This window comes from Fusarium vanettenii (assembly GCF_000151355.1).
Source record: "Fusarium vanettenii 77-13-4 chromosome 3 genomic scaffold NECHAsca_2_chr3_3_0, whole genome shotgun sequence".
Lineage (NCBI taxonomy): Eukaryota > Fungi > Ascomycota > Sordariomycetes > Hypocreales > Nectriaceae > Fusarium > Fusarium vanettenii.
Window position 1 is genome coordinate 485,898 of NW_003315880.1, and position 22,815 is coordinate 508,712.

At 52.1% G+C, this 22,815-nt stretch overlaps 9 protein-coding genes across 9 annotated transcripts; 5 read left to right on the forward strand and 4 right to left on the reverse strand.

Moving 5' to 3' along the window:
• Positions 1-406: 406 nt before the first annotated feature.
• NECHADRAFT_77453 (uncharacterized protein) lies at positions 407-832 on the forward strand (the record flags this gene model as incomplete). Its single annotated transcript, XM_003052416.1, has 2 exons — positions 407-545; positions 576-832. The coding sequence occupies 2 exons, from the start codon at positions 407-409 to the stop codon at positions 830-832; spliced, it is 396 nt and encodes a 131-aa protein (XP_003052462.1).
• Positions 833-1,012: 180 nt separating this feature from the next.
• NECHADRAFT_77454 (uncharacterized protein) lies at positions 1,013-2,688 on the forward strand (the record flags this gene model as incomplete). Its single annotated transcript, XM_003052417.1, has 5 exons — positions 1,013-1,087; positions 1,142-1,612; positions 1,645-1,741; positions 1,818-2,332; positions 2,449-2,688. 5 exons carry the CDS (start codon positions 1,013-1,015, stop codon positions 2,686-2,688), a joined length of 1,398 nt encoding a protein of 465 aa, XP_003052463.1.
• A 2,009-nt stretch (positions 2,689-4,697) lies between these two features.
• On the forward strand, positions 4,698-5,606 carry NECHADRAFT_77455 (uncharacterized protein; the record flags this gene model as incomplete). The annotated part of the gene is made up of 1 exon (XM_003052418.1): positions 4,698-5,606. One exon carries the CDS (start codon positions 4,698-4,700, stop codon positions 5,604-5,606), a length of 909 nt encoding a protein of 302 aa, XP_003052464.1.
• A 246-nt stretch (positions 5,607-5,852) lies between these two features.
• NECHADRAFT_77456 (uncharacterized protein) lies at positions 5,853-6,959 on the reverse strand (the record flags this gene model as incomplete). The annotated part of the gene is made up of 1 exon (XM_003052889.1): positions 5,853-6,959. One exon carries the CDS (start codon positions 6,957-6,959, stop codon positions 5,853-5,855), a length of 1,107 nt encoding a protein of 368 aa, XP_003052935.1.
• A 795-nt stretch (positions 6,960-7,754) lies between these two features.
• NECHADRAFT_77457 (uncharacterized protein) lies at positions 7,755-8,785 on the forward strand (the record flags this gene model as incomplete). Its single annotated transcript, XM_003052419.1, has 2 exons — positions 7,755-8,576; positions 8,645-8,785. The coding sequence occupies 2 exons, from the start codon at positions 7,755-7,757 to the stop codon at positions 8,783-8,785; spliced, it is 963 nt and encodes a 320-aa protein (XP_003052465.1).
• A 175-nt stretch (positions 8,786-8,960) lies between these two features.
• On the reverse strand, positions 8,961-11,152 carry NECHADRAFT_58805 (uncharacterized protein). Its single transcript, XM_003052890.1, has 4 exons — positions 10,571-11,152; positions 10,053-10,515; positions 9,867-10,003; positions 8,961-9,818 (listed from the first exon to the last, which is right to left on the reverse strand). The coding sequence occupies exons 1-4, from the start codon at positions 10,897-10,899 to the stop codon at positions 9,095-9,097; spliced, it is 1,653 nt and encodes a 550-aa protein (XP_003052936.1). The 5' UTR covers positions 10,900-11,152; the 3' UTR covers positions 8,961-9,094.
• A 1,506-nt stretch (positions 11,153-12,658) lies between these two features.
• On the reverse strand, positions 12,659-15,307 carry NECHADRAFT_36706 (uncharacterized protein; the record flags this gene model as incomplete). Its single annotated transcript, XM_003052891.1, has 2 exons — positions 12,659-14,859; positions 14,929-15,307. Coding segments are annotated over 2 exons (2,580 nt in total), but the record flags the coding sequence as incomplete, so codon positions are not given.
• Positions 15,308-16,212: 905 nt separating this feature from the next.
• NECHADRAFT_99509 (uncharacterized protein) lies at positions 16,213-17,584 on the reverse strand. Its single transcript, XM_003052892.1, has 3 exons — positions 17,353-17,584; positions 17,221-17,300; positions 16,213-17,167 (listed from the first exon to the last, which is right to left on the reverse strand). The coding sequence occupies exons 1-3, from the start codon at positions 17,377-17,379 to the stop codon at positions 16,480-16,482; spliced, it is 795 nt and encodes a 264-aa protein (XP_003052938.1). The 5' UTR covers positions 17,380-17,584; the 3' UTR covers positions 16,213-16,479.
• A 324-nt stretch (positions 17,585-17,908) lies between these two features.
• On the forward strand, positions 17,909-19,718 carry NECHADRAFT_103656 (uncharacterized protein; the record flags this gene model as incomplete). The annotated part of the gene is made up of 4 exons (XM_003052420.1): positions 17,909-17,941; positions 17,996-18,115; positions 18,165-18,351; positions 18,402-19,718. 4 exons carry the CDS (start codon positions 17,909-17,911, stop codon positions 19,637-19,639), a joined length of 1,578 nt encoding a protein of 525 aa, XP_003052466.1. The 3' UTR covers positions 19,640-19,718.
• Between the last annotated feature and the right edge of the window lie 3,097 nt (positions 19,719-22,815).

Genomic DNA, 22,815 nt, shown 5'->3' on the forward strand with positions numbered 1-22,815 from the left:
GCACTGATGTTTGACGGACCGGCACTGCCAGAGTCACTGACAAACGGATAAAGAGGGGAGGGGGTGCAAACCAAGCTGCATCAACGGGAGAACAATGGGGGACAATAGGGAATAACAATGGACAAAAACAGAGAAGAGCAGCCTCGAAATGGTAAAGAGCACCCAGAAGAGGTCTTTTGCTTGCTCTGTACCTACCAAAGTTCCCCTCACTTTGCCTGCGAGCTCCTCGATCCTCAACTTCTCCTCTCCCAAACCCTCATCTACCTTGTCCTCTCGTGTTCCTTCTTGCTCTCGAGTCGTCATATCACCCGGTCTGTAATTGGGTCCTCCAACTCATAACTTACCATTTTTACCCCCTCTCGTCAAGTCTGCGCGTCGTACCCTTGAGATTCCAATCCGCCTCGCCATGACCAAGGACAGCATGGTTCTTCTGCCCCGTCTATCCGACAAGATTCATCTCCAAGACGCCGAGGGCAAGCCTCTCGGCATCAAGCTTTCTGTCAATGGTACCATCCTGGCTGGCCCATCAACAGCCGACACCAGAAGTAGGAAGCGGCCCTGACGCTGAAGTCAAGGAATGATTTCCTCGATGAAGTTTTCGACCGTTGGAAGTCCGGTTCCGCTCGAGGCACTACAAATCCCAAACTCAAGTCAGGGAACACGCAGGAAGCAAGCTTCAGTGCCGGGAAATGGAACAACGACCTTTGCGATGAAGCCAAAGGCGGTAACGAGCCAAGCGGCCCCAAAAATGCCAGAGACGGAGGGCATGAAGAAGGCCAAGAACACAAACTCTGATGGGGAGAGAAAGCGAGAAGAACACGACGAAGAATAACAGAAAGGGAGGCTGCAGAAGCGAAAATAATCACGCCTTCATATCCGTTCTACAAAAGCCTTTCTCTGCATGGCTCAGCCCGTCCCTGCTACAGCCTCAAGTGGGTTGCTCAACGACAGCACTGCGACTAGAAGCCGCCCAGCTGGAGCTTTGGTCCTGAACCAAGATGACTTGACAATAATGGAGAAAGACTCTCTCAATTATCTGGTCAAGCCATGGCAAACAATTGTGCCACGGGCCGATCCCAAAACTGAGGTCATTACTCTGGAGTCGCGAAACGAATTCTTCGACAAAGTCTTCGCGGATTAGCACACCGACTTGCCACATGAGATCGAGCTTGTCGTATTTCCAATCGCCAAGAGGCTACGCCAATCATGTGTCGAAGCTGGCACTTGGGGCATCAACCTCAAGGATGCATCCAAGGTGAAGGCACGGGCGCAAGACGAGACTGATACAACGCCTGAGTCTGAGAGTCCCAAGAAGCGAAAGCGGGAAGACGGGGACGCAAGCCCGGCCAAGAAGCGACAGGTAGTACAAATGTGTAGTGCGAGGGCGTTCCTCACCGTCGCCGTGGACAACGATGAGGCAGAGGTGAAGTGGCTTTCGAAGGACGAATGTGGCCAGGCCGCCCTAAAAGGCTTTGTCAAGTTCCATCTGGGGCTGACGATGAAGGATTGGCAAGCCCGATGCGTTACAAACTACGACCTCCAAGAACAACAACTCACCGACATGTACAACAAGGAGAAGATCATCGCGCTGGCCGTACAAAGGCAGAGAGTGGTTTGCTCACTTTTTGACAATCCTTTATTTAGTCTTTGCTTATTCTTTGCTTGCTCTTTGCTTGCTCTTTACTTAATTCTTCCGGTTGCGGCTTGAGCTACGCGCAACATCGCCCCCGAAGAAGACGCCGTGAGAGGGATCTGTCGAGCCAACTTCCGCCATGGCCTGATAACGAAGGGAAAGAGAATGAAGACACCCGTGACAGTCAGCACCCCGGCCGAGGAACACATAGCCGCCACCCCCTTGGTTGGCCTTCTGGGGGACACCAAGTTTAGAGCAAGCCGCCCAACAGGGGCTACGATCATGGGGCCCAACGACTTGACGACACAAGAAAAAGACCAGATGCTTGGTCTGATCAAGGCATGGTTGATAATTAAATATAGAACCGACGCAAAGACGGTGGTTCCCACGCCTGAGTCAAGAGACCGCGTTTTCAACATGATCTTCCGGAACTGGCACACCGGTGCAACGCACGAAATCGCCCTCCCGGATTTCCCCAAGAAGAAGAAGCTATTTGAGTTAGCTGTCGAAGCAGGGGTTTGGGTCAAAGATCTCTTTGCAGAGGCTAAAGAAGACGAGCCCAAAGAATGTCCGACCAAGAAGCGGAAGAGACAGGTCGAGGGCAGCCAAGGGTCGCCAAAGAGGATACGACAAGAACTGACGATGCACTCCGGGGTAGTGCCAAGGCATTTCTCTCCGTCGTCATCAACAAAAAGAGTGGTGAGCCCAGGTAGCAGTGGAAAGATCTTTGCGGCCAGGCCCCCCCCCCCCCCAACGACGTTGTCGACTTCCGCAAGGGCCTCAAGTTGGAGGATTGGCAGATATGATGCATCCAGAACTATGACTACCACGAGCAACGTCTGACCGACTACTACAACCAAGAGCTGGTCACGGCTTCGGTCAGGCAGCTGATTATTCAGTGGGCAAAGAATGGTACAACTTCATACGGGATGCCAGTCGCCCACATCAACTCATGCCCGGAGCTGAGAGAGCCACAACTTGCGGCCCCCCGGATTCGAGCATACCACGAAAGGGCCGTTCTGGCAATGGACAAAGCGCGACTCGCTACTCCCTAGAAGCAAGCCCAGTAACAGCTCATATCCGCGAGGATATAACCCCCCCCCCCCAACGATTCGCCCGTTCATTTGGCAGGCCGAGCTTGACGAGGAACTCGATTTCAATTTATGATTAACGACACATGATGACGGTACATGGCGTTGTTAACAAGCCTTCTTTCTTTCTTTCTATGTTATTTCACTGGGTGCTTTTCGGGCCATCTGTTTCTACTTGGGTTAAAGGGCAACATCCTGGTAATGGGCTTTTTCTTTTTCTTTTTTATCTTACATGGCGAATGGATAGGGGGTGGTCTGCATTTTTCTTTTCGAGTTTAAATGAGATTGGAATTCACGGGCCGTCACGACCTGGGAGCTATAGTAAACCATGGATATGAAATGAACTTGATTATGAGCTCTTAACACAAAAAACATCATGCCATGCATATATTATCTAGAGGGAAGGAGTAGATGAGTGTGGGATGGCTGTCGGCTCGCGCCGAGAAGACCAGAGGAATGAATGGCAAAAAGAACAAGAGAAGAGATAATAACCTTGGTTGTTCACTCGCAGCTAAATTAAGTTATCATTTCTTCTAATTCTTTGTTTAGGTCTGCTATGTTCTCCACATCATTTATGATGAGATACGTCTAAGGGACGCCCTCTTCAGCTTCGGTCCCAGTATCAGCATCTACATCAGCCGTAGACACTCCCCTCCCAGCCCCACGATGGAGAGTAGGTTGGGCGACCGATGACTTCCTTTCTCAGTTCAGGGCAATCTATGAGAAAGATGAAGCGCTATTCTATGCCCATGTCAATCGGCACTACCAGGATTACCTGCAGATGAAGGAGCGCTATCGTTTTGACGATTACTCCGACTGGATTGCTACCAATTTTGGAGAGTCATTTCCATGCCTTCCCCAACGCCACCCACACGCTCTGCTTACAAGCTTTGATGACGGTAGGGCGAGGTGTCAGAGGTTTCATCTAGTACATGAACCACACCGTGTCCATGGCCAAACTTCAAAGTCAATGGGCGATTGTGCAGAAGGACTTGGCTCGCTACGGACAGGTTGGACATTATCCAACTACAGCATGCCCTCACCGGAGGGGAATCAAGAACCCACATCTGTGGCTAGCCTTTGTACATCAACCCGTTGCACTTCACCTCGGAGGGCAAAGATAGAAACTGCCACCGCGTCAAGTGCTTCCAACGTGCCAAGGACCGAGCTAAGAGGGGACTCCCAGTTCCCAAACATTACCAAGTCGGGCCAGTCTTTATTGTTTTTGCCTCATGAGATCAGGTTGTTGGAGGATTGGCAGCGTGAACCGGGTCCCTCTTTTATCCCTTCACGAGCGAAAGAAATCCTCACGTGTGTATTAGAGACCGCTGAGGCAATGATATCACCTGTGCCGTTGTGACACCCCATCTCTCAGCTCCCAAACGTTATCTTTGAGCTCTTCCAGGGGCGTCTCCGGAAAAGACAATATCCCCAGGGCCTTGGATTGCTCAATCACACGTGAAGAGTTTGATAACAGGAGTTGAGTCAGGACATAAAAGTTTATTCTCCCCAGTCTCGGGTTTGTGTATTTGTCCGTCCCCGCCTCACTCGCATGCTGTATCAACCTCCCTAGGCAAGACCCCCTGTTCTTTAGAGCGATATAATTGGCTATTAAACCTCTATCTTGCGGTCACCGATTATAGTTGGCCGAGTTGCTCTACAGACCAGGGGTAAACGGAGCATCTGATGGCCGAGAACTACCCACTTATAATGATGATACCTTCTCGGGCTCCCGCATCGCGCGGATCGCGAACTCGTCTTCACGTCCGAACAGGTCGGTATCGCCCGTTCTAAGGGTTCGATTTCTAAACATTGGATGTCGCCATGTCTAGAGCTTACCAATCTGACGGCCGTTGACTACCGTATTCAGAGTATATAGAGACCATTTCAATAGACCAGGCTTTTTGATACCAACGCAAGAACTCATTCATTCATACCTTAGACGACAAGTATCTTCACGAATCACTTCTGCCATGCTAGTTCTAATTGTGGGGGTCACTGGTGACCTTGGACAACGGCTCGCCAACACCGCTATCGCTCGAGGTGTCCAAGTCAGAGGCCTGGGGCGTAACCCTTCGAAACTGCCTTCAGACCTTCTGCAGAAGCTCGAATCATTTGTTCAGTCCGAAAACTATTACGACATCCGAGCAATCGAGGAAGGGCTCACGGGGGTAGACGCAGTTATCTGCGCTTATTCGACCGATCCGACTCTCTACCTCGACGGTGGCCTCATTCTCCTACGGGCCGCAGAGCGAAAAGGAGTCAAAATCTTTGTCGCTCCAACATGGACCAGTAACTGGACCAACATCTCCTATGGTGACTTTCCGGTATACAACAGCCTCATGGCATTCGCCGATCATGCAGCAATGACAAGCACCGTGCGCCCAGTCTTTTTCATCAACGGCGTCTTTGCAGAGTACACTCTCGTCCCAGACCAGGGGCCACTTCGCACGAATGGTGAATCTCTCGAGTATCACTACTGGGGAAATTTACACGAGCAGAAAACACCTTGGACTGCCATGGACGATGCAGCAGCGTGGACGATTGAGGTATTGCTCACAGATGAAGGTGTGAAATCTGGAAAGGGGGGATTCTTCAAGTTTTACTCTGGGATGAACTCGGCGGCAGAGCTCATCAAGACTTATGAACGTGTAGCTGGGACGGAGATCAAGTTTGTCTGTGATGGGACCGCAGAAGATCTGGACAAGAAACTGGAGAAGACAAAGGAAGAGAAAGTGGACTTTTTCGAAGGTCTTCATCTCAATTGGAGCAAGATTGCTATGAAGGGTTTATGGCAAATTCATGACCCGGTTGTGCTGGATCATGCCAAGAAGCCAACGACATTTGAAGAGCACTTGAAAAAGCGTCTCGGGAAAGAATAGAAGACTTGGTGGGCCAAGCCCAATCAACAGTTCAGAGGATGCAGCTTGGCTCCCTGATTCTGGGTTGCTCAGTCTAGTCTCCTGCTTCTGTTGTCGTCCTACGATCGAGGTCGGACAGGCGTCAGCCATGCTATTCAAGTCATTGCAAGATCGATTAGAAACGGAATTAGAAAAGAATACTAGATTTATAGACACAGACGTTATTTATCTTACTAAGAACAAATGGAACGATAGTATAGTGAAGGGCTACTTCTTGGAAGCTGCAGAATCCTTTCTGAAAAAACGAGGCGTCAATGGGCTACTGCTCCTACTCAGTCTTCCACTCTCACCCTTCATAGAGACATTAGAAAACACTCTCGCAATGCTACCCTGTGGCTTTGTGAACAGCTCACAGTCATCGCGATGAGTCGTGTAACCGTTCTTCTTACGAAACGCAACCGCCTCCTTCACGAGATTACCCATCTCGCGAGTTACCGCTGCGCGGAATCTAGGGTTAAGCAGGATTGGTCCCCACTCGGCCTTGAGCTCGTTAGCAGTGCGGCAATTCTTCGTCTTGAGGAAGGACTTGACCTCGTCGTCAAGATGCGCAATCGCAGCCATGATGACACCATCTTGTCCGTCGACTCCTCTAGGACCAAGCTGCCTGTCAAACTCGGTAGACACAAAAGTAAGATAATCCTCAATGCGGAGGAGGCTGGCTATATCACGGATGTGGAAGCTCCTGTCTTCATTGCGATTCTGCTCACCGGGCTCATTGCCAAACAGGCGTGTCCAGAGTCTATCCTTGTACTTGGGCCTCTTGATGCCAACAATACATCCTGCGAGTATCTTTGGCGGCTTCCCACATAAGTTCAAGTCCTCTCTGATCATCAACTCGAGACGACAAAGTCGACGGCGCAGTACTGCAATCTCGATATAAGCGTCCTTCTCTGTGAGATCCTTATCCAACTCCGTCCTGAGACGCCAACCAGAAACATCCAGGATGAGATCCACAGCCTGTGCGAGATTCTCAGAGTTGCTAGTGATGTTGTTAGGCTGGATCCGGAGCATCGAGTCATGGAAGAACTGAACTTGTAACCACAGGTCATCAAGATCCATTCTTACTCTCTCCATTCCAGTCTTTTCCCGGATGGATTTTAGGAACGTGTCTCCTGAGGAGGCATAGTTGGAGTTGAAGAATCCTGCAATAGTTGCGCGAAACTTCGACACGTTAACGAGGTCTCCCTCGCTGACCTTGATACGCACCTTTTCCATAGCATCCGTGGCATCAGCAGGTGCCTCCTTGCTACCATTTACAGTAGAACCAGCCGGGACGGGAGCATCGGGGCGAGACTCAGGGTTTGCGGGCGCCATTTTGGGTGATTGGGGTGGACTGACAGGGGATGCTGCAACACGCCTTCCCAGGAAACGCGAAAATGCTCGATAAATCTAGACTTGCTTTTCTTGCTAGTGTGGGTTCCTGAGTTGGGTTCAGGAGTGAGACGGTTGGTGCTGAGATACCTCACCCATCAGAACAGGGGTACAAGATCACCAAGCGTCTAATTATATGGTCTGCGACAGTGGCAGATCACTTCAAACCTGTGCGGGAGATTTACTTGGTTCAATTGACAAACACCAGTGTTCATCCAGGTAATCTTCATCATAGGCAGGGGCTTCATGAGAACAAAGCATCTGCACCATGAACAAAGACTCACTACAAGGAACCCCTGCAGGACTGTTCCACGTGGGTTTTCAGGCATGTCACTACACAATGATTGTTGTCGGATGAAACATTTGGTCTCTTCACAAGAACACTGTTGCCCATATTCTCAGGTAAACTGAACTACGCAGTTCAATACAGGTCACTTGTCATGTTATTCGTCAAGTTTACTCTCAAAGAGAACCGCCTCCTGTTTCCGTACCATGTCTTTATTTTAAACGCCATTGTTCAAAGAACTAAACCTAGATTCACCCCCAAGCAGGCCTCTCATTTAAATAAGAGTTGAAGACGCAGCTCAACGGGACAAGAGTCTCTCTTGTCCCAATCTCCTTGCCAAACCTACAGCACCAGTGGCTTGCGAGCCGAAGATTGATTCATACTACCCTCAGGCCTTCAGCACTTTCACATCTCTCTCGTTACGGGAACTCATCCTTTCGGTCAACACTACCATGGCCTCTACCCCAACTCAAACCCAACACGACCCCAAGAAACCCTCAGCCAGTTCAGACTCAAAGAGCAAAGCCAAGTTCGCTGCCCGCAACTTGCGAATTGACACTCATCTCCCCTACAAGGACGATGACCCATCTACGTGTACGCTGGCTAGGGGATCACCAGTTACCGCTATCCCGCCGCTCCCACCCAAGTCTGAGAAACGCAAGAAAGGCCCCAGTGGAGTCCCTATGGACTCTTTACTAGCACCCAAGTCAGTATTCACTCCGCCTCTACCCTTCCGGCGCGATGAGCCCGGCTGGCGCCCTCCTCGATTCGACAGGGGGAGTCGACCTCACTGTCCGGAGAAGCTGTATCTCTCTGACATTCATAGATGGCGCTATATTGATAAATATGGAAGACGAGTCTATGCTACTCGTAACACGGCCTTACTGTCGCCTCAGGCTATCCCGGCAGACGTCCCCTTGATTAAACCCACAGCTCGAGCTCCCCAAGCAAAGGTTTCCGAGGAGAAGGTTCCCGAGACTGCAATCCCTCCAACTCAGGTCTCCCCAATGAAGGCCTCCCCATCCATGGTCTCGACTGAACCTGAATCTGTCCTGAGCAGAATGCCGTTCACGGATCCATCAAGTCCCATCTCCTCCGCCTCTAGCGACTCCTTGCCCGAGATCATGACAAGACAGAGGAGAAAGAGGAGAGAGGAAATGAAGCAAGCAACGCACAGCGAGGAGGATTTCTCTGAGGAAGACTTCAGGCAGATTTACCAAGCCAACTATCCCCGACTACGCGTCACAGAAACCCCACGCAACCAAGAGGCTGTAGTGCGTCGACGGGAACGGGATGAATGCGAGTGCACTTTGTGCGAAGACTGCTGTGTCGTCCTCGCCAGTTTTGGGATGGGGATGGCAATCTTACTTACAGTGTCTACTGCCATGTCAAGGGTTGGAGACTGGCTGATGGGTATAACTCCTCCAGAGGAATATCGACGTTATTGAAGATTTGGGGCCTGTCCGAGTTAGATTGCGAGTGAATAGGGGCAAGCGTAACTTTATCGAATGGGGTCAATAGCAGTCAGTATCAGAACAATAGGTTTCCTTTTGTACATACATATACTGGTCTTTATATCCTTTTCATTGCTTAAGGCTGACACGCTTGTGGACAATGCTCACAACCACAGCCTTCACCTGTGTTAAGCAGAATGCACTAGACAATACATTAATTAAATGGATATCAAACTACCAACCATACCGAGGCATCAAGCCTTTCCGTCCAATCCTTATACAGTGACCCTGACCCATATACGCCCAACTCCACACAGCCATGATCATACACCATTGGATTACTCCTCCTTGTCCTGCTCCTCATCCTGGTTCTCATCATCATCAACGCTCCAGTCCCTCCAGCCCTGGCCTTGCAGCCAGCTCACACCCTTTCTCCAGTTGTTCTCCCGGATCGCTTGCGCATCCTTCTCGTACACAACACCTGTCACCATGAGTGCCAGCATAAACACCCAGACGTCTCCGCCCTTCATGCTCCTCCACCAGCGTCGCTTCACACCAACCTTCCAGAGGCTGTCAATGCTTGCGCGTGCGCTGTAGAGGAACAGGCCACGGCCGCTTCGTCGCTCAATAAAGGCCCACAAACCAGCAAAGAAACCACCGAGGAAGAAACGCTGTGTGGCGAGAACATGACGGGGGAGCCAGTTCTGGAAGAAGCAGATAGAGGCCCAGGCTGTTGAAATAGCTCCCGTAGCAAAAGTCGACATGCGGAGAGCTTTGGTGATGATGCGCTGGAGAGTGGCCAGAGGGCTGTGGTAGATGGAAGAGAACTTGGGGATAACCGTCAAGGCCGAGTAGAGGAGGACGAAGAAGCGAGCAAGAGGCGGGAACGAATTAAGCCAGAATGTGAGATATGTTCGAGAGCAAGATGGGTCACCAGGGTGCAATGTCGCGCACGATAGTGATGTGATGAGTGGATGAGCGCGAGAAGTCAATGGCGCAATTGTGCTGAGGCTCGGAGGAAGAACTTCCTTGTTGGGGAACAAGGTTGGAGAGATATAAGCACTATCAAGGTCAGTTATTGTCTCTTTTATTCGGGTGTCTATCACATACGGCCAGTTCAAGCGCGCCATCTGAGCCAGGCTGTCGACGATCTGAGAAGTCTGAGGCCACTTGAGGCCGGCTGGCCAGTCCTGCGGGCGCGGGTGGAGATAAGCCGAAGAGCTCTTGAAGATAAAGTCGCCATAGGGCTACATCTGTCAGTACATGGTTCTTACGAATTTCTGATATGAAACTTACCTTGGGGAAGCAATCGCGGTCAAAGACAGCCGCGTGAAGAAGCTGGCCAAAAGCAAGGGGCTGCAGCATCCAGCTGCCAAACCACCAAGGCCTATCCCGCTTGACGCCATTGCTCCGTCCCCAGATGAATCCCTCCGACTCGCACAGATTATACGCAAACTCTAGTGCGCGAAAGATGGTGTAGATGGCAATGGAAACGCGCATCTTCTCGCTGGGGTAGATCCCAAGGGCGAGACCAGCAAGCGACGCACCGACTGCTGGCGCATATGGCGATGTGAGTGTCGCCGCGGTTCGCGGGTTGCGCATACGGAAGGGCTCAACTTGCGGATCGAGCAGATGTACGCGCAGACGAGTGAGGAAGCGAAAGAGTAGCCTATAAAGCAGGAGAATGGTGGACAGTGATAGTGATAGTCTCAGGGCGGGAGACTTGTAGAATGGCTTCTTCTTCGCATTCGCATTAGATCTATCGCGAAACATGTTAGCAACCCATTGCGCCGCATAGAAAAAGTCATACTCACTCCTCCTTCTTCATCCTCTTGGCCACGACATCCCATCCCTTCATACCCAGAAAAGTTCCCACAAACACCCTCAGCGCATGGCGCACTGCCTTGGCATTGTAATCATCGCTCCCCTTGGGCGGTTGAAGCGCCTTCTCCACACGGCTAGGGTTTGGAGTCGCGCGTCGGAGCACTCGGGATCGCGAGAGGATGTACTTGTGCAGGGAGGCGTACTCGCGCGCCGAGATGGTGTAGCGCAGGGCGTTGCGGAGCACGGGATCTGTGGTACCAGCCGAAGACCTCGAGGAGCGCGAGCTCGAGGCGTCGCCCGATGGAGAGGGCGATGCCATTGTGATGGAAGCGGTTTCTGTGGATGAAAGTCGAAAATCGCGGGTCAATCGTGTTGGTGTTTCGAGTTGGTCTTATGGCGCAGGTGTTGCGGTTGCACGAGCTGAGCTCCTGTGGCGCATTCGAGCAACTGATGGAGGCATCCGGTAGAATCGGAGACGCTCAGTTGCACAAGCTCGTCTCTATCGCAAAGATTTGAATCGCAAACTTCGCACGATGTGTACAAAACAGTCGCGTCAGCAAGAAAAAGGAAAGAATGATAACACGAAGGAGAGGGAGGGATGAAATGGATGGATCATCAAGGACGGGGGACCTTGGAAATGAGGGCCACGGCCAAAAGTGGAGAGCCTCGGCTGCTTGGCTTATCACGGAGTCCACCCGCTTTTTAGCATCTGCACATCAAAAAGAGATGGGGACCCTGGCACTGGATCCCAATTAATTCGCCCTGACGAATTGAAAGAGTGAAAACTGCTTTAATGGGCTCTTGGTCCCTACAGGGGTTCCCCGCCCCTATGTACCACAGACGCACTCTTGAGCTCCATGATATCAGAGATGGGTTGTATTCCAAGGTTTCATCCCACCATGAACCATACATCCGAGAATCACATGAACAAAAAGATGCCAATGTCGAGTTTCCATTACTTTTCCTAAACGAGACCATTCCCCCGATCATAGTCTCGTACCAATTTCCCACCATTCCAGCAGAGGTTGCACCAGGAGGCTGGCCGCATAAGCTGCATTCTCTCAACACCAACCACAACAGCTTGCATTCAAGTGCACCAAACAAACATCACCTCATCCACACCTCAGACCACTCATCTGACCTTGGCTGCCTTTCATTCATGCAATTTTCTGCAAAGACAACAATAGGCCTTGTTGCAGGCCTTGTTATGCCTCATTACAGTGTTACTGGCCTCATTGTACTCAAGCAGTCAGGGTATCAAATCAGTCTTGAAGATGCTACCTACTACTGCCTCCACCAGCAGAATCGAAAAGCATACTCCAGCCAATGTCATTCATGATTTCCAGTCCAATTCCTGGGTCAATCACTCATTCATCATCAAACCTGGCATCATCAGATTGAGCCTCCAAATCCTAATACCCTCAAGAATCATTAAGTGCTTTTTTGCTTCTTCTTTTTTGTCCATCCCTGCCTTTTAATAATCCGGTCAAACAAAGCACACCTGGCTCCAATTCCGCCGCGCCGTCCCACCAACGCCATCCATCAACCCAACTTCCCCTTCATCCTCCCCACAAGCGGTATCATATCCATCCTCTGCATCGTGCCTACGATAGCAGACCATGTTTAGGAATAAGAGTTATCTTGTTCCGTTTTGTTTTCTGGTGATCTCGGTCTCATCACTTTCCAGTCTTCGGGTCAACCTCATCGCCCCCGTGGACATGCTTCCACGTCGTCTACCAACTGCCCGCATTACGCACGACCCCTGAATCTCGAAGCGGCCTTCAATCCATCCAGCGGCCTTGGTGTCTTGTCTCCAATTCACCAACCTCGCCTTCTGCACAGGGCAGAGGATCGCAAGTCCCTCCAACCAAACCCCAAAAAATGCCACTATGCAGCAGTTCCCATTAAAGATTCTTTTTCATGAGGAAAGAATGTGAATAGACCAATGCGCAGGAGCTCCAAAGGGCTCAAAATGCGACGTGTGGTCAAAATGCAATCATGATGTGATTTCTGATGCCATATCCACAAAACCCACAACATTGCGAGTCAAATTGCAAGCCCTTGTTCATCTAGCGTACTCAAGGATACGCAGCTTGGGCTTTCTGTGATTCCATGAAGAGAGGAGTCCAGCTGCGGCTGAGGGCTGGGCTATCAGAAGGTCCGTAAGGAAGAACCTCCTCCTGCCAACCCAGAGCGGTCCACAAGCCAAAGTATCGGGGCTCAGGGCTAGACAGCTGTTTCCAGATCACCTCCCAGCCGGGAACCAGTCCTGCTTTAACGGATGCGATAGCGTTGAGTCGACGTCGTTCCCGCTCAGCGACTGCATCCTTGACGATGCGGTACACGAGCTCCGCATTAGGCCACCCACTCGCCTTGTTGGAAGATGCGGTTTCAAGAATCATCTTGAGAGTCGCAAAAGGAACGTTGAGGAGGACACGAGAGAGCACCGCGGTGAACGGAGATCGCTGCTGCTGCGATGCCATTGAAGTATCCGAAGCAGGCGAGATCTTGCCATCAGTCAAGGACAGGTCCCCAAACTGGATGCCAGCGATTTGCTGAGATCGGCGGCCCTTACCCAGATGGACCGAAGATCCTCGAGCGATAGGAGGCGATACAGATGTCTGGGCTGGGCTGGTTGCGGGAGGCGCGGGGTGAACTGGCAGGCGAGAGTAGTTGTCGGGGTCAGGAACTGAAGTGTCGAGGGCGAAGTTAGGAGTGAGGTTGCTGATGATGAAAGAAACCGTCTCGTTCAGAAGCGCTCTAGATCCATCACCGTACTTGAAAACTTGGTGCGAACCCTCATCCCGATGCTGCTCCAGAGCAAATTCCAAGGCGCGCTCGAGGGTCTGCCAGGAAAGCAACTGCATAGCGATCTCGCAGCCACGTCGAGTAACAGGGTCCCAGTGAAGGAGGTGGCCAGCAGCAGCGTAAGAGAGGGCGAACTCGAACCGTTCCATGATCGAACCAGCATCCGAAATAGCCCCCTGCTTCAGACCAGCGGGGGGAGGCGGGATAGTAAACAGCGGCATGCCATACAGACGCTGGACGGCGATATAGAAGGAATCCGATCGAATCCACTTGCTCTTAGTTTCGAGAGTGATTTCAAGGAGAGGTGGGCTATCGCGTGTACGCTGAGCCGCCTTCTTCGTCATGGCGTTTGCAAGCTCGGCGCTTCGGGAAAACACCAGTCGATGACCGGGGATGCGAACAGGCGGGGCTCGATCCTCGGGGTATTTGAGCTCCAGGACGCAGTCAGCAAATTCAGGAGACCCAAACTGCTGCTGAAGATGACCAATGAGGCCATCCGCATCGTCAACCGGGGACATAAGGGGTGGAGGAGGGCCAGCGTTCATCATCATTCTGGGATACTCGAGACCACCAAACATTCTTCCGGGATGGCTCGGGGAGTGAGAGCCATCAGGTCCAGTCACGCCGTTCCTAGCCGGCCCAGGATACTGGTTGTACATGCTGTTATCATCAGGGGGGCCTGATGCCTGCGAATCATGGTAGCTGTGAGGAGTCGATGGGCCAAAGTTGTTACCAAATGGAGGGAACGAATCCATGGGTCCATAGGCCATGGAGGGCCTTCCATAGCTGTCAAAGGTAGTAACCGGAACCTGCTCAGAGCCATATGGCATCATGGGAGGGAAACCGTTAGCACCTGGGCCCATGTATGGAGGTCGACCATCTGGAATCGGCATGCCAGGGGGAGGCGCAATGCCACCGGAAAGAGGTGCGGGTGAAGAGCTGGTAGAGCCATGGAAGGTGCCGAAATGGATGCTACCGTTGCTGGGATGTGGCTGATGCATGGGCGGCCCGCTGATCGGGTGCCGGGGGCCACGATGCATGTCACCGTTCGTAGCTGGTCCCAGGGCCCTGTTGGCAGGTTGGAAAGAAGGAGGCATCTGGTATCGGGACGGTGGGACGGCGGGTGGAGGACGAGACTTGCTGTGAAGCTTCGGGAGAGGCTGGTTGTCTGTGTTTGTGGCATAAGTGTCTTGAACTTTGTATATCATTCGGGATGCCTCACCAGGCCGATATCTAGGTTCATCGGCGGCTGTGACTCCGTTGACCTTTCCAATTGCATCGGCGGGGGCGTGCTTGTCGGAGGCTTGGGCGCGAGGATCGACTTGGGGGGCGGAGGTGGGCTGATCAACATGGTCCGAGATGGGTTGAGCTTTGTGGTCGTTCTCCTGGTCACCGCTGGTAGATGCCTTTTCCGAGACGGATGCGACTTCGGCAGCTGTCACAAGATGGGTAAGCAAAATGTTCCTGTTGTCTTGAGTAAAGGTAATATTTCCATGGCACGTACCAGAAGTGTCTTGGTGGCTAGTCACATCCGTAGCACCATTCAGGGTCTTTGGGAGATCGTCTGCCTGTTTTTCGGTGGCCTCTTTGACAGGCTTCGCAGCGCTGGAAGCAGGGCTTGGGGTTGGGCTCGCAGCAGCTGGTGCAGTGGTGTCCTTGTGTGCCTGGGCAGTTGCAGCGCCATTCGTAAGCTTCGTTTCGGGTGACTGAGCAGCAACGGTCTTCTCGGTCGGGCTGGAGGAGGCAGCAGAGACCAGAGGCAGGGAGGCAGCACTGGCACGCGCAGCAGCGGTGGCAGCCTGGCGCTTCACATGGGGCAGAGGAATAGCAGGGACGACAGGCTTGGAGGAGTGAGCAAGCTTGCTCCCTCCAGGTCGGCGAGTCTTCACGGTGCCGTTGAGGGGCGCCATCTCATCTGGCTCGGTCGTTGACGGTTCGGCGGGGGAAGGATATCGACGAACAGGGAGGGGGGCAGGCGATTCGAGCCAGCCCGCGCCAGACCTGGATGAAGGATTCGAGGGAGGGAGGGAAACTTTAGGGATCTCGAGAAAGAGGCATGGGGGACAGTCGTCGTCGCGTAGACCGCCCTGGTGCTGGATCTGGGCTCAAAGGTGGAGGCCGTGGATCGGACAAGGCGAGCTGGCGATGCAGTGGAAATGAGGGTCCGAGTTAAAGCTGCTTTGTGCGGTGCGGAGAGCGGAAGCTCAACCAGGAGCGGGACAAGATTCGAGGGAGGATGGTGAAGGGAAGGAGAGTCAAGTAGAAGAGATGAGGATGAAGCCCAAGGAGCGGACAGCTACAAGAGGAGGAGATGCCGAGGGATGAGCAAAAGAAATGAGAACAAGTTGCCTTCACCAACAAGGGGTGATGATGATGTCGGGGTTGGAGGTCTAGTCCTTCCAACGGCTTCCAGCACTGGAGAACAAGTCGCAAGGTGACAAAAAATTGGGGCTTTCGTCACAATTTTTCTTGAAACCCCCCGCGTAAATGGCCTCCGCTAAGCTCTATAAGTTAGTGCGCCGCAACACTGAGTCTAGCGCCAAACGACGGGACCAAACAAACTTCAATGATGTGCCGGTTGAATTTCGGCTTCCGGCATCCCGATGGATGTTTGATGTTTGGACAAGCCGACTTTCTTTGTGGTGTTGAGTTCAGCACGGATACTGACATTCTTTGTTTGTTTCTACAATCATAGTACACTCTAGACACGCCAGGCTCATGGCTATTTGCATTGTTCTAGTGCAAGCACTCCTCACCGTAAAGGAGGCGAAAAGCCAGAGTGGAATGACATCAAATCTCACACATCACATAAACCTCAGTCACTCACATAACCACAAAGTCCAAGTCTATTAGTTGAGTCTACCTGATACATCTACATGTCCAGGTATCCATCGTTTGCCAAACTCCATCGAATTTGAACAAATTATTCTCAGCGTGCCCCAAAAACGCCATCCGCAAGACGCGAGTCCTTTGATATCTGGCTTGAAAAACCGCCTTGCGCCCGCCAACCCGCCAGCAATCAAACGAAAATCAATGAGTTGGGTTCAAACGCGGGGAACCCAGTGCACCAATCACTCTGGTTACACCGCTATTACGCATCGCCCCTCACAAGTCGGGCGATGAGGACGTAGATGAAGATGGCTGCTCCAGCTACGAGGAGCTTGTTCCGGTATATCCACCCTGTTCCGGCATCTCGCTGCTGGTTGACCACGTCCACAACAGCTTGGGCCTGGTGTCCGCTAGTACCAGAGATGCCCAGCTGAGGTCGGCATGATCCGTTGTTGTCGGCGTCTAATCGGTTGCCCGTAAGAGGGTCGACCTTGTTCTTCTTCATCCACTCCCAGTTCTCGGTATCCACCTCAGGCCACTCAGCTCGGAATTTGGCACCACCATCGCCGGCCTTGACGTTGCCCTTGTTGGCGGGATTGCTCTTAGCGTTAGAGCCATTGCCAGTCGAGTTCCACCAACGCGACCGCGCTGCGAGATATCGTCGTTCGGCCGCAGTGCTGGAAACGGAACCTGTCGTCATCTCTTCGCTCGTCATGAAAGACAGCAATCCGATTAGGATTGTCGAGACCTCCCATGCGGGATTAAAAGATTTGGGGTGAAAGTCGGAGATGGACAAGCATAGTCGCGTCGAAGGTTGGAATCGGCCTGAAGGAGTGTGCATTCGAATAGCGGGCGGCGCAAACGGATAGTTCGGAGGGAACATCAGAGTACCCCAGTATTGTCCCCCATGATAGGGTGTATCCTCAGGACCAGTGATGATGTAGTGCCATCTAGGCAGACAAGTTAGCAAGTGGTTTGATGTAAATCGGCGGTGACGACGCACTCAAGGATGTTCGACTCTGAAGGATGAGCAGTGATGTAAGGCGGTGGGTTCTCGGAGATGGCTTTGTATTCGCGTGTCAACTGTATCAAGTCAGCAAATCCCATTTTCCTGAAAATGACGGTCAAGACATACACGCTTGTTTGCAGCCTTACTAGCCATGGCGGCGAGATTGACAAGGTCAGACTAGAGATTAAGAAATGAACAGATTGCAGGTCGCGTGAGAGATAAGACAAGCAGGAAAGGTTATTGAAAGTAGAAAGGAAAGGAAGAGCGACTCCGACGGCTCTTAAGGAGTGAAAAGAGAGATCCTTTGTAGCAGATGCTCTCGCTGAACGATCCACACTGTTCGCTGACGGGTTTTGGGGATGAATGACTTGAGTTGAACAAAGAGGGAATGCGCAGGGAGGGCGGCCGATGACCAAACCCCGGATGGGCGCTAGGCTGGAAATGTGGCTGTGGATCACATGCTATGACGGTGTTAGTGCGCCACAGAACGAACGCCACAGTTAGGTACCCAGGTCTGAGGACCTAGCTCCAGCCCACTTAAGTTCTGTACGGTGAAGTGTACGTACCCACGCCCTAGCCGGTCCGTACCGAGACGAGCTGGGGTCCAGTGTCGTCCGACAATTTAGAAACGACATCGTGACGGCTATCACAAGCAGCAACTCGAGTCGTTGAGCCAGCGACAATGGCTGCAATCCCTAGCTCGAGCGGGGGCCTCGTGAGTCCATCATGGCATTGAAGCTGGGAGGAGTGTATGGCTAACCAGCTGCAGTCCGGGGACCCCTTGAACAAGCTCCATACCGATACTGGCTCATTGCTTCACGAGGCCGAGTCGAAGCCCGAGTTTCAGCGAGAACAGGAGGAGGCCAAGCAGCGACGCATGGCCCAGATTGTATGGACCTTGAGGATTATACGGCTACTCTCTTGCTGACATTGTCTAGGTCGCTGACCAAAATTTGGCTCCCATGACCGTCAACGAGATTCGTGTGCATGGCGCCGTCAACACACGCACCGATTTCCTCGACCCTCTCTTCCAACCCCTTGTCCGAGACGACCAAAATGCTACTTCCACGGTTGGCGAGGTTATAAATAAGCTTCGAATTGCGAGCAACAAGCTTGACGCATTGCGTGGGTTCCCTCCGACCACCCGCTGCAACACCAAACTAACTGCAAGCCAGAGATCTTTCAGCCTCAGCCCGAACTGTTCCTCACTTCTGCCCAACAGACCGACCCATCCACCTCACCTACAGACGTCAACGTTGATATCCGAGTCAAGGAGCTCTCTCGGTTCAAGCTTCAGACCGGCACGGATGTTGGAAATGGCGAGGGTTCCGCGTACGGCTCCTTGCTATGGCGCAACATGTTCGGCGGCGCCGAGATGTTGACCCTCAATGCAAAGGCTGGTACACGCACTCGATCCGCATACAGTGCCAACCTTAGCATGCCCGTCGCCAGTAACCCCGATTTGAGGATATCACTCGAGGGTGTTGCGTCAGCAGCCGAGAAGCCCTGGGCCTCACATGAGGAGGTGCTCAAGGGCGGAACCGTGCGATTCTCGTGGCTTAACTCTGAGCGAGATACTCAATCTGTCGAGTATTCTCATGTATGGAGGCAGATAACCGGCCTGGGCGAAGGTGCCAGCCCGACTGTCCGCGCCGACGCCGGCGACTCTATCAAGGCCTCTATCAAGCACAGCTTCTACCGAGAAAGACGCGACAACCCCCAACTTCCCCAGGACGGCTACATGGTCCGAACTGGACTTGAGGTGGCCGGTTTTGGACCCCTTGTTGGTGACGTCGCTTTCTCCAAGGGTGAGGTCGAGGTTGGCGGTGCCATCCCTGTTCCTCTGCCAGGTATCAAGGACCGTACTGGCATTTCAATCGGAGGTGGGCTCAGACTAGGTCTGCTATGCCCTCTTCCACTTGGCTATGATTTTGGAGGCAAGCTTGGCCTCAGCCGTATCAACGACCGCTTCCAGCTTGGCGGACCAACAGACGTGCGAGGTTTCAAGCTTGGTGGTCTCGGACCCCGTGATGGTGCAGACTCTGTCGGCGGTGATGTCTTTGCCGCTGGCAGCGTCAACATGCTCCTCCCCGTGCCATACAAGGGCCCCGACTCAGGTCTGCGCTTCCAGCTCTTCGCCAACGGAGGTCGTCTGGTTGCTCTCAAGAACCCCAACAAGTCTTCCAGCGGAGCTGCCACCCAAACACTCAGGCCATCTGCCGTACGAGACGGCATGCTCAATGCCGTCGGCGAGCTCTTCAACGGAGTACCAAGTCTGGCGGCCGGCGTGGGTCTTGTGTATGCCCACCCTGTTGCGCGATTCGAGCTGAACTTTAGCCTACCGCTGGCGCTGAGGAGGGGCGAGGTATCAACAAAGGGACTGCAGGTTGGCGTGGGAATCAACTTTTTGTAAAATAGAGATATCCCGTGAGAGCTGAAATTCGTGAGATAGCGCACAGCCGTTCAATTCAATCGCAGAGATTTGATTCTGCAGTTGTCTAGCCATTGACGTAGTTACCACATGGGCTGAAGCCACAGTTCCACCACGCAGGAGGGCTTGACATTTGATATGCGAGATCATGTATGATTATGCTTATGTACCGTTAAAGGCGGTGTATTGTCGATCTCCTCTACATGATCTAGTTGATGTTGTTCAAGACAATAGCTGGATACGTGATCGGGAACTATTCGGGACCAAGCGGCCCTCGGGATCTCATGCCTGCGATACTTTATGCGTGATATACTATTTGCTTGAGAAAGTTTTGTGTTCGGATTTATGATTAATACACAACCTAACAATCACTCAGATGTCTAGATGGCCACGCGAACATTAGCAGATGACCATCGAGACTCATGTATCACGCCCAACTTCGAACCAACAGAAAGCAAAGCACAATGAATTAGAAAATTCAATGCATCTAAGCCCCCTAAAATTCACTTTTACGAGTCCTGTACCGAACTGTTACCCGCGTTGACTTGGTATTACCGAGTGCTGGGTTGAGGATGACGAACTACCCTACATCTCGATGAGATCTAATCGCTGCGCTTAGGCACAACCTCTGACATATGGACCATATTCTGGAGTACATCGTTGGAAAACGACCCATTGGGTGGAATGAAAACCTTGCTAGTTCTTAAAAATAGATCCGGGTAAGTCTTTGCGCTCAGTCACTCATTGCGCACCATAACGGGTTTGCTTAACGGACAGGCACATACAAACAACTATAACGCATTATGTAGGTTTCCTTCCATTACCAATTTAGAAACCAACTAACCTACCCATGTAGTAGCGAATGATATTCATGGACGGGTAGATAGTTATGCTGGGCTACTGCATACATGATGTACGCTTCCGAGTATCTGAAGCAGACTCGTCATTGGTTGTGATGAGTTATTGGCCCTATGGAAACATCCCAAGTCGTTGTGCCATTCCCATAAGCAAACACGCAATAGATTAGTCTGCCCCCTCTGGATATCTGCAGTAGACGTCAGCTCAACTCCGTCGGATTCGGTCCAAGCATCGTCCGTATTCCGGACCGTGGACCCCTGGACCCGGACGAATGCCGGGCTTTAATCGGAAGGTCTACCCGCCCGGACAAATTGGAGCCTGGGTAACAACCGCTGCTCACCGGAAACACCAGGCAGAAGAACGAGGTGAGGATGTCTGCTCGGTCTTTTCACGACCAACCTTGGGTGGTAGGATCGGCAGGCTTGCATCCGGAAGCAATCTGCCCGACTTGGCGCACCCTCTACGAGCTCAGCAAACGGAATGGGAGAATTTGCTCGGCAGTAGGCTATGATCCCCTGAGCTCCACGTGTTCCATCTCATCCTCTCGAGAGTGATTGACGACGAGGCGTTGGCGGAGTTGCGGAGCGGACTTTGCTACCGCCTGGGTCGTGTGTCTGGCATTTTTGCGTAGATCATCCACTGGGAGCTTATTCCCTGCTGGTGCTCTCTGCCTTGTGGAGAAGTGAAAGGGGGGCCGTTTGCTGGGGGCAGTGGAGACTTTGCATCAAGCAGTGAGATTGAGGGTTTCTTTCATTTCACTCTCGAGATCGCTTTCGGTTTCGCGGTTGCATTTAGCTTGGCGATACGCGGCAATGAGATTGTCACGGCGTGCGTCGATGGAAGTGAACCTTGCTAGCTTTGTTGATTGTTGACCCTTTTAATTCAGGTGCCTGCACTCAAAAGAGTGTTGCCTGGTATTTGGTTCAGGTTACGTTCTCTTGAAGACGAAGCAGAGTTTCGAGGCTCTCTTGGCTGGTGAAGATGAATGGATGGACGGACCAGACGTGGCACCTTGCTGGTTGTACCATGCCCATGCCATGATCGGATCTCGATTACCCCGATGATGATGGCGTGCCATGATGTTGTCGGGCGGATGGACCAGTGTGATTCTTGCACATTTTACTTGGGGAGGGGCAGGTTGATATGGGCATTCTTTTTTGGCAGAATGGAATTGTGATGATGCACGCGAGTTGTGATTTCACTCAGGCTATGAGTTGTACTTTTGCTTACAATACCCGGATAGGCGGGTGAACATGTCATGATGCCCTCACACATGGCAAAAGACAACACACACGATCGGGTGACACATTTTTAGAGTGTCCCCATCGACAAACATCCCTCCCCGGGCGCTGACTAGCGGGACGGGTTGACAGGCTTCGGGGTCTCATGGCGGGTTGTCGGGCTGCTCGAAGACCCCGATACGCTAGCAGGGGGTGTGTACCTCGAACAGGTAATCAGTCTGTGATTGGTCCTTGGCCCTTGATCTCTTTCATGTCAATCAATCATCCTCACTGCAATGAAGGAATCCTTGGTGCTGACAGCCGAGCTTTTAAGTATGAGTTGTCATTGGGCTGGCCGTAGCTTTGAACAAGGATGAAAAGTCCGAGACCCCTTCCTTTTGGAAGATTTCGAAACCAACCGAAAAGGGAGAAAAGAAGTTTAACGCAACATTCAGAGTGGATGCGGCACGCGCTTCGCCCTACACGCAGCCAAGCAAAGCATCCATCTTCCAGCCGGTCGGATTCGGTACGACGTCTAGCGTCTGATTGGCGGGACGGGACGGGTTCTTTCAAGGCCCCGACAACGAGGAAATACGCGGTTTCGTGTTGGTAGCAGGGCAAGCTTTCTCTTGCCTCTGTTTCAAGATTTACAAGGCGGAGGCGAGGGAAAAAAAGGAGCTGAACTTGACTCAGGTTGTCTGCCGTGTTACGGGAGTGACCGGGTCATGACAATGTCTATGTTTAAAAATTATTGCTCTTGTAGGTTATTTAAAGAGTCAGTTGCTGAGGCGTACGGAGAGGCCGTGAGCGTTCATACATGGCCACTCATAATGACTCATTTTAAGGTGATATTTTGTAACGCCCACGACGAATCGGGAGAATCATGGTTCGCCGTCGCTTGTTTAGCCTTGATCGTGACTTGATATAGACAGACACCTTCATAGGTAAACCGGCCCGTTGATCATCTCTTAAAGATCAATTAGGTTAACGATGTAACGGGACACTCAAGGCTGATGCGAGCCACTATGGATCGCTCATAAGATCCAGGTCACAAATGGCCAATGTCTTGTTATTCACCAA

What these genes read in the sequence shown, in the direction of transcription:
- NECHADRAFT_58805 (XM_003052890.1), bottom strand. Translation starts at nt 10,899, where the DNA reads ATGGCATCGCCCTCTCCATCGGGCGACGCCTCGAGCTCGCGCTCCTCG. An exon ending in AAGAGGATGAAGAAGGAGGA is followed by an intron (nt 10,516 to 10,570) that starts GTGAGTATGACT and finishes GTTTCGCGATAG; the next exon opens with ATCTAATGCGAATGCGAAGA. An exon ending in ACCGCGATTGCTTCCCCAAG is followed by an intron (nt 10,004 to 10,052) that starts GTAAGTTTCATA and finishes TGACAGATGTAG; the next exon opens with CCCTATGGCGACTTTATCTT.
- NECHADRAFT_99509 (XM_003052892.1), bottom strand. Translation starts at nt 17,379, where the DNA reads ATGGCTAGTAAGGCTGCAAACAAGCGT. An exon ending in GTAAGGCTGCAAACAAGCGT is followed by an intron (nt 17,301 to 17,352) that starts GTATGTCTTGAC and finishes GACTTGATACAG; the next exon opens with TTGACACGCGAATACAAAGC. An exon ending in TCAGAGTCGAACATCCTTGA is followed by an intron (nt 17,168 to 17,220) that starts GTGCGTCGTCAC and finishes TTGTCTGCCTAG; the next exon opens with ATGGCACTACATCATCACTG.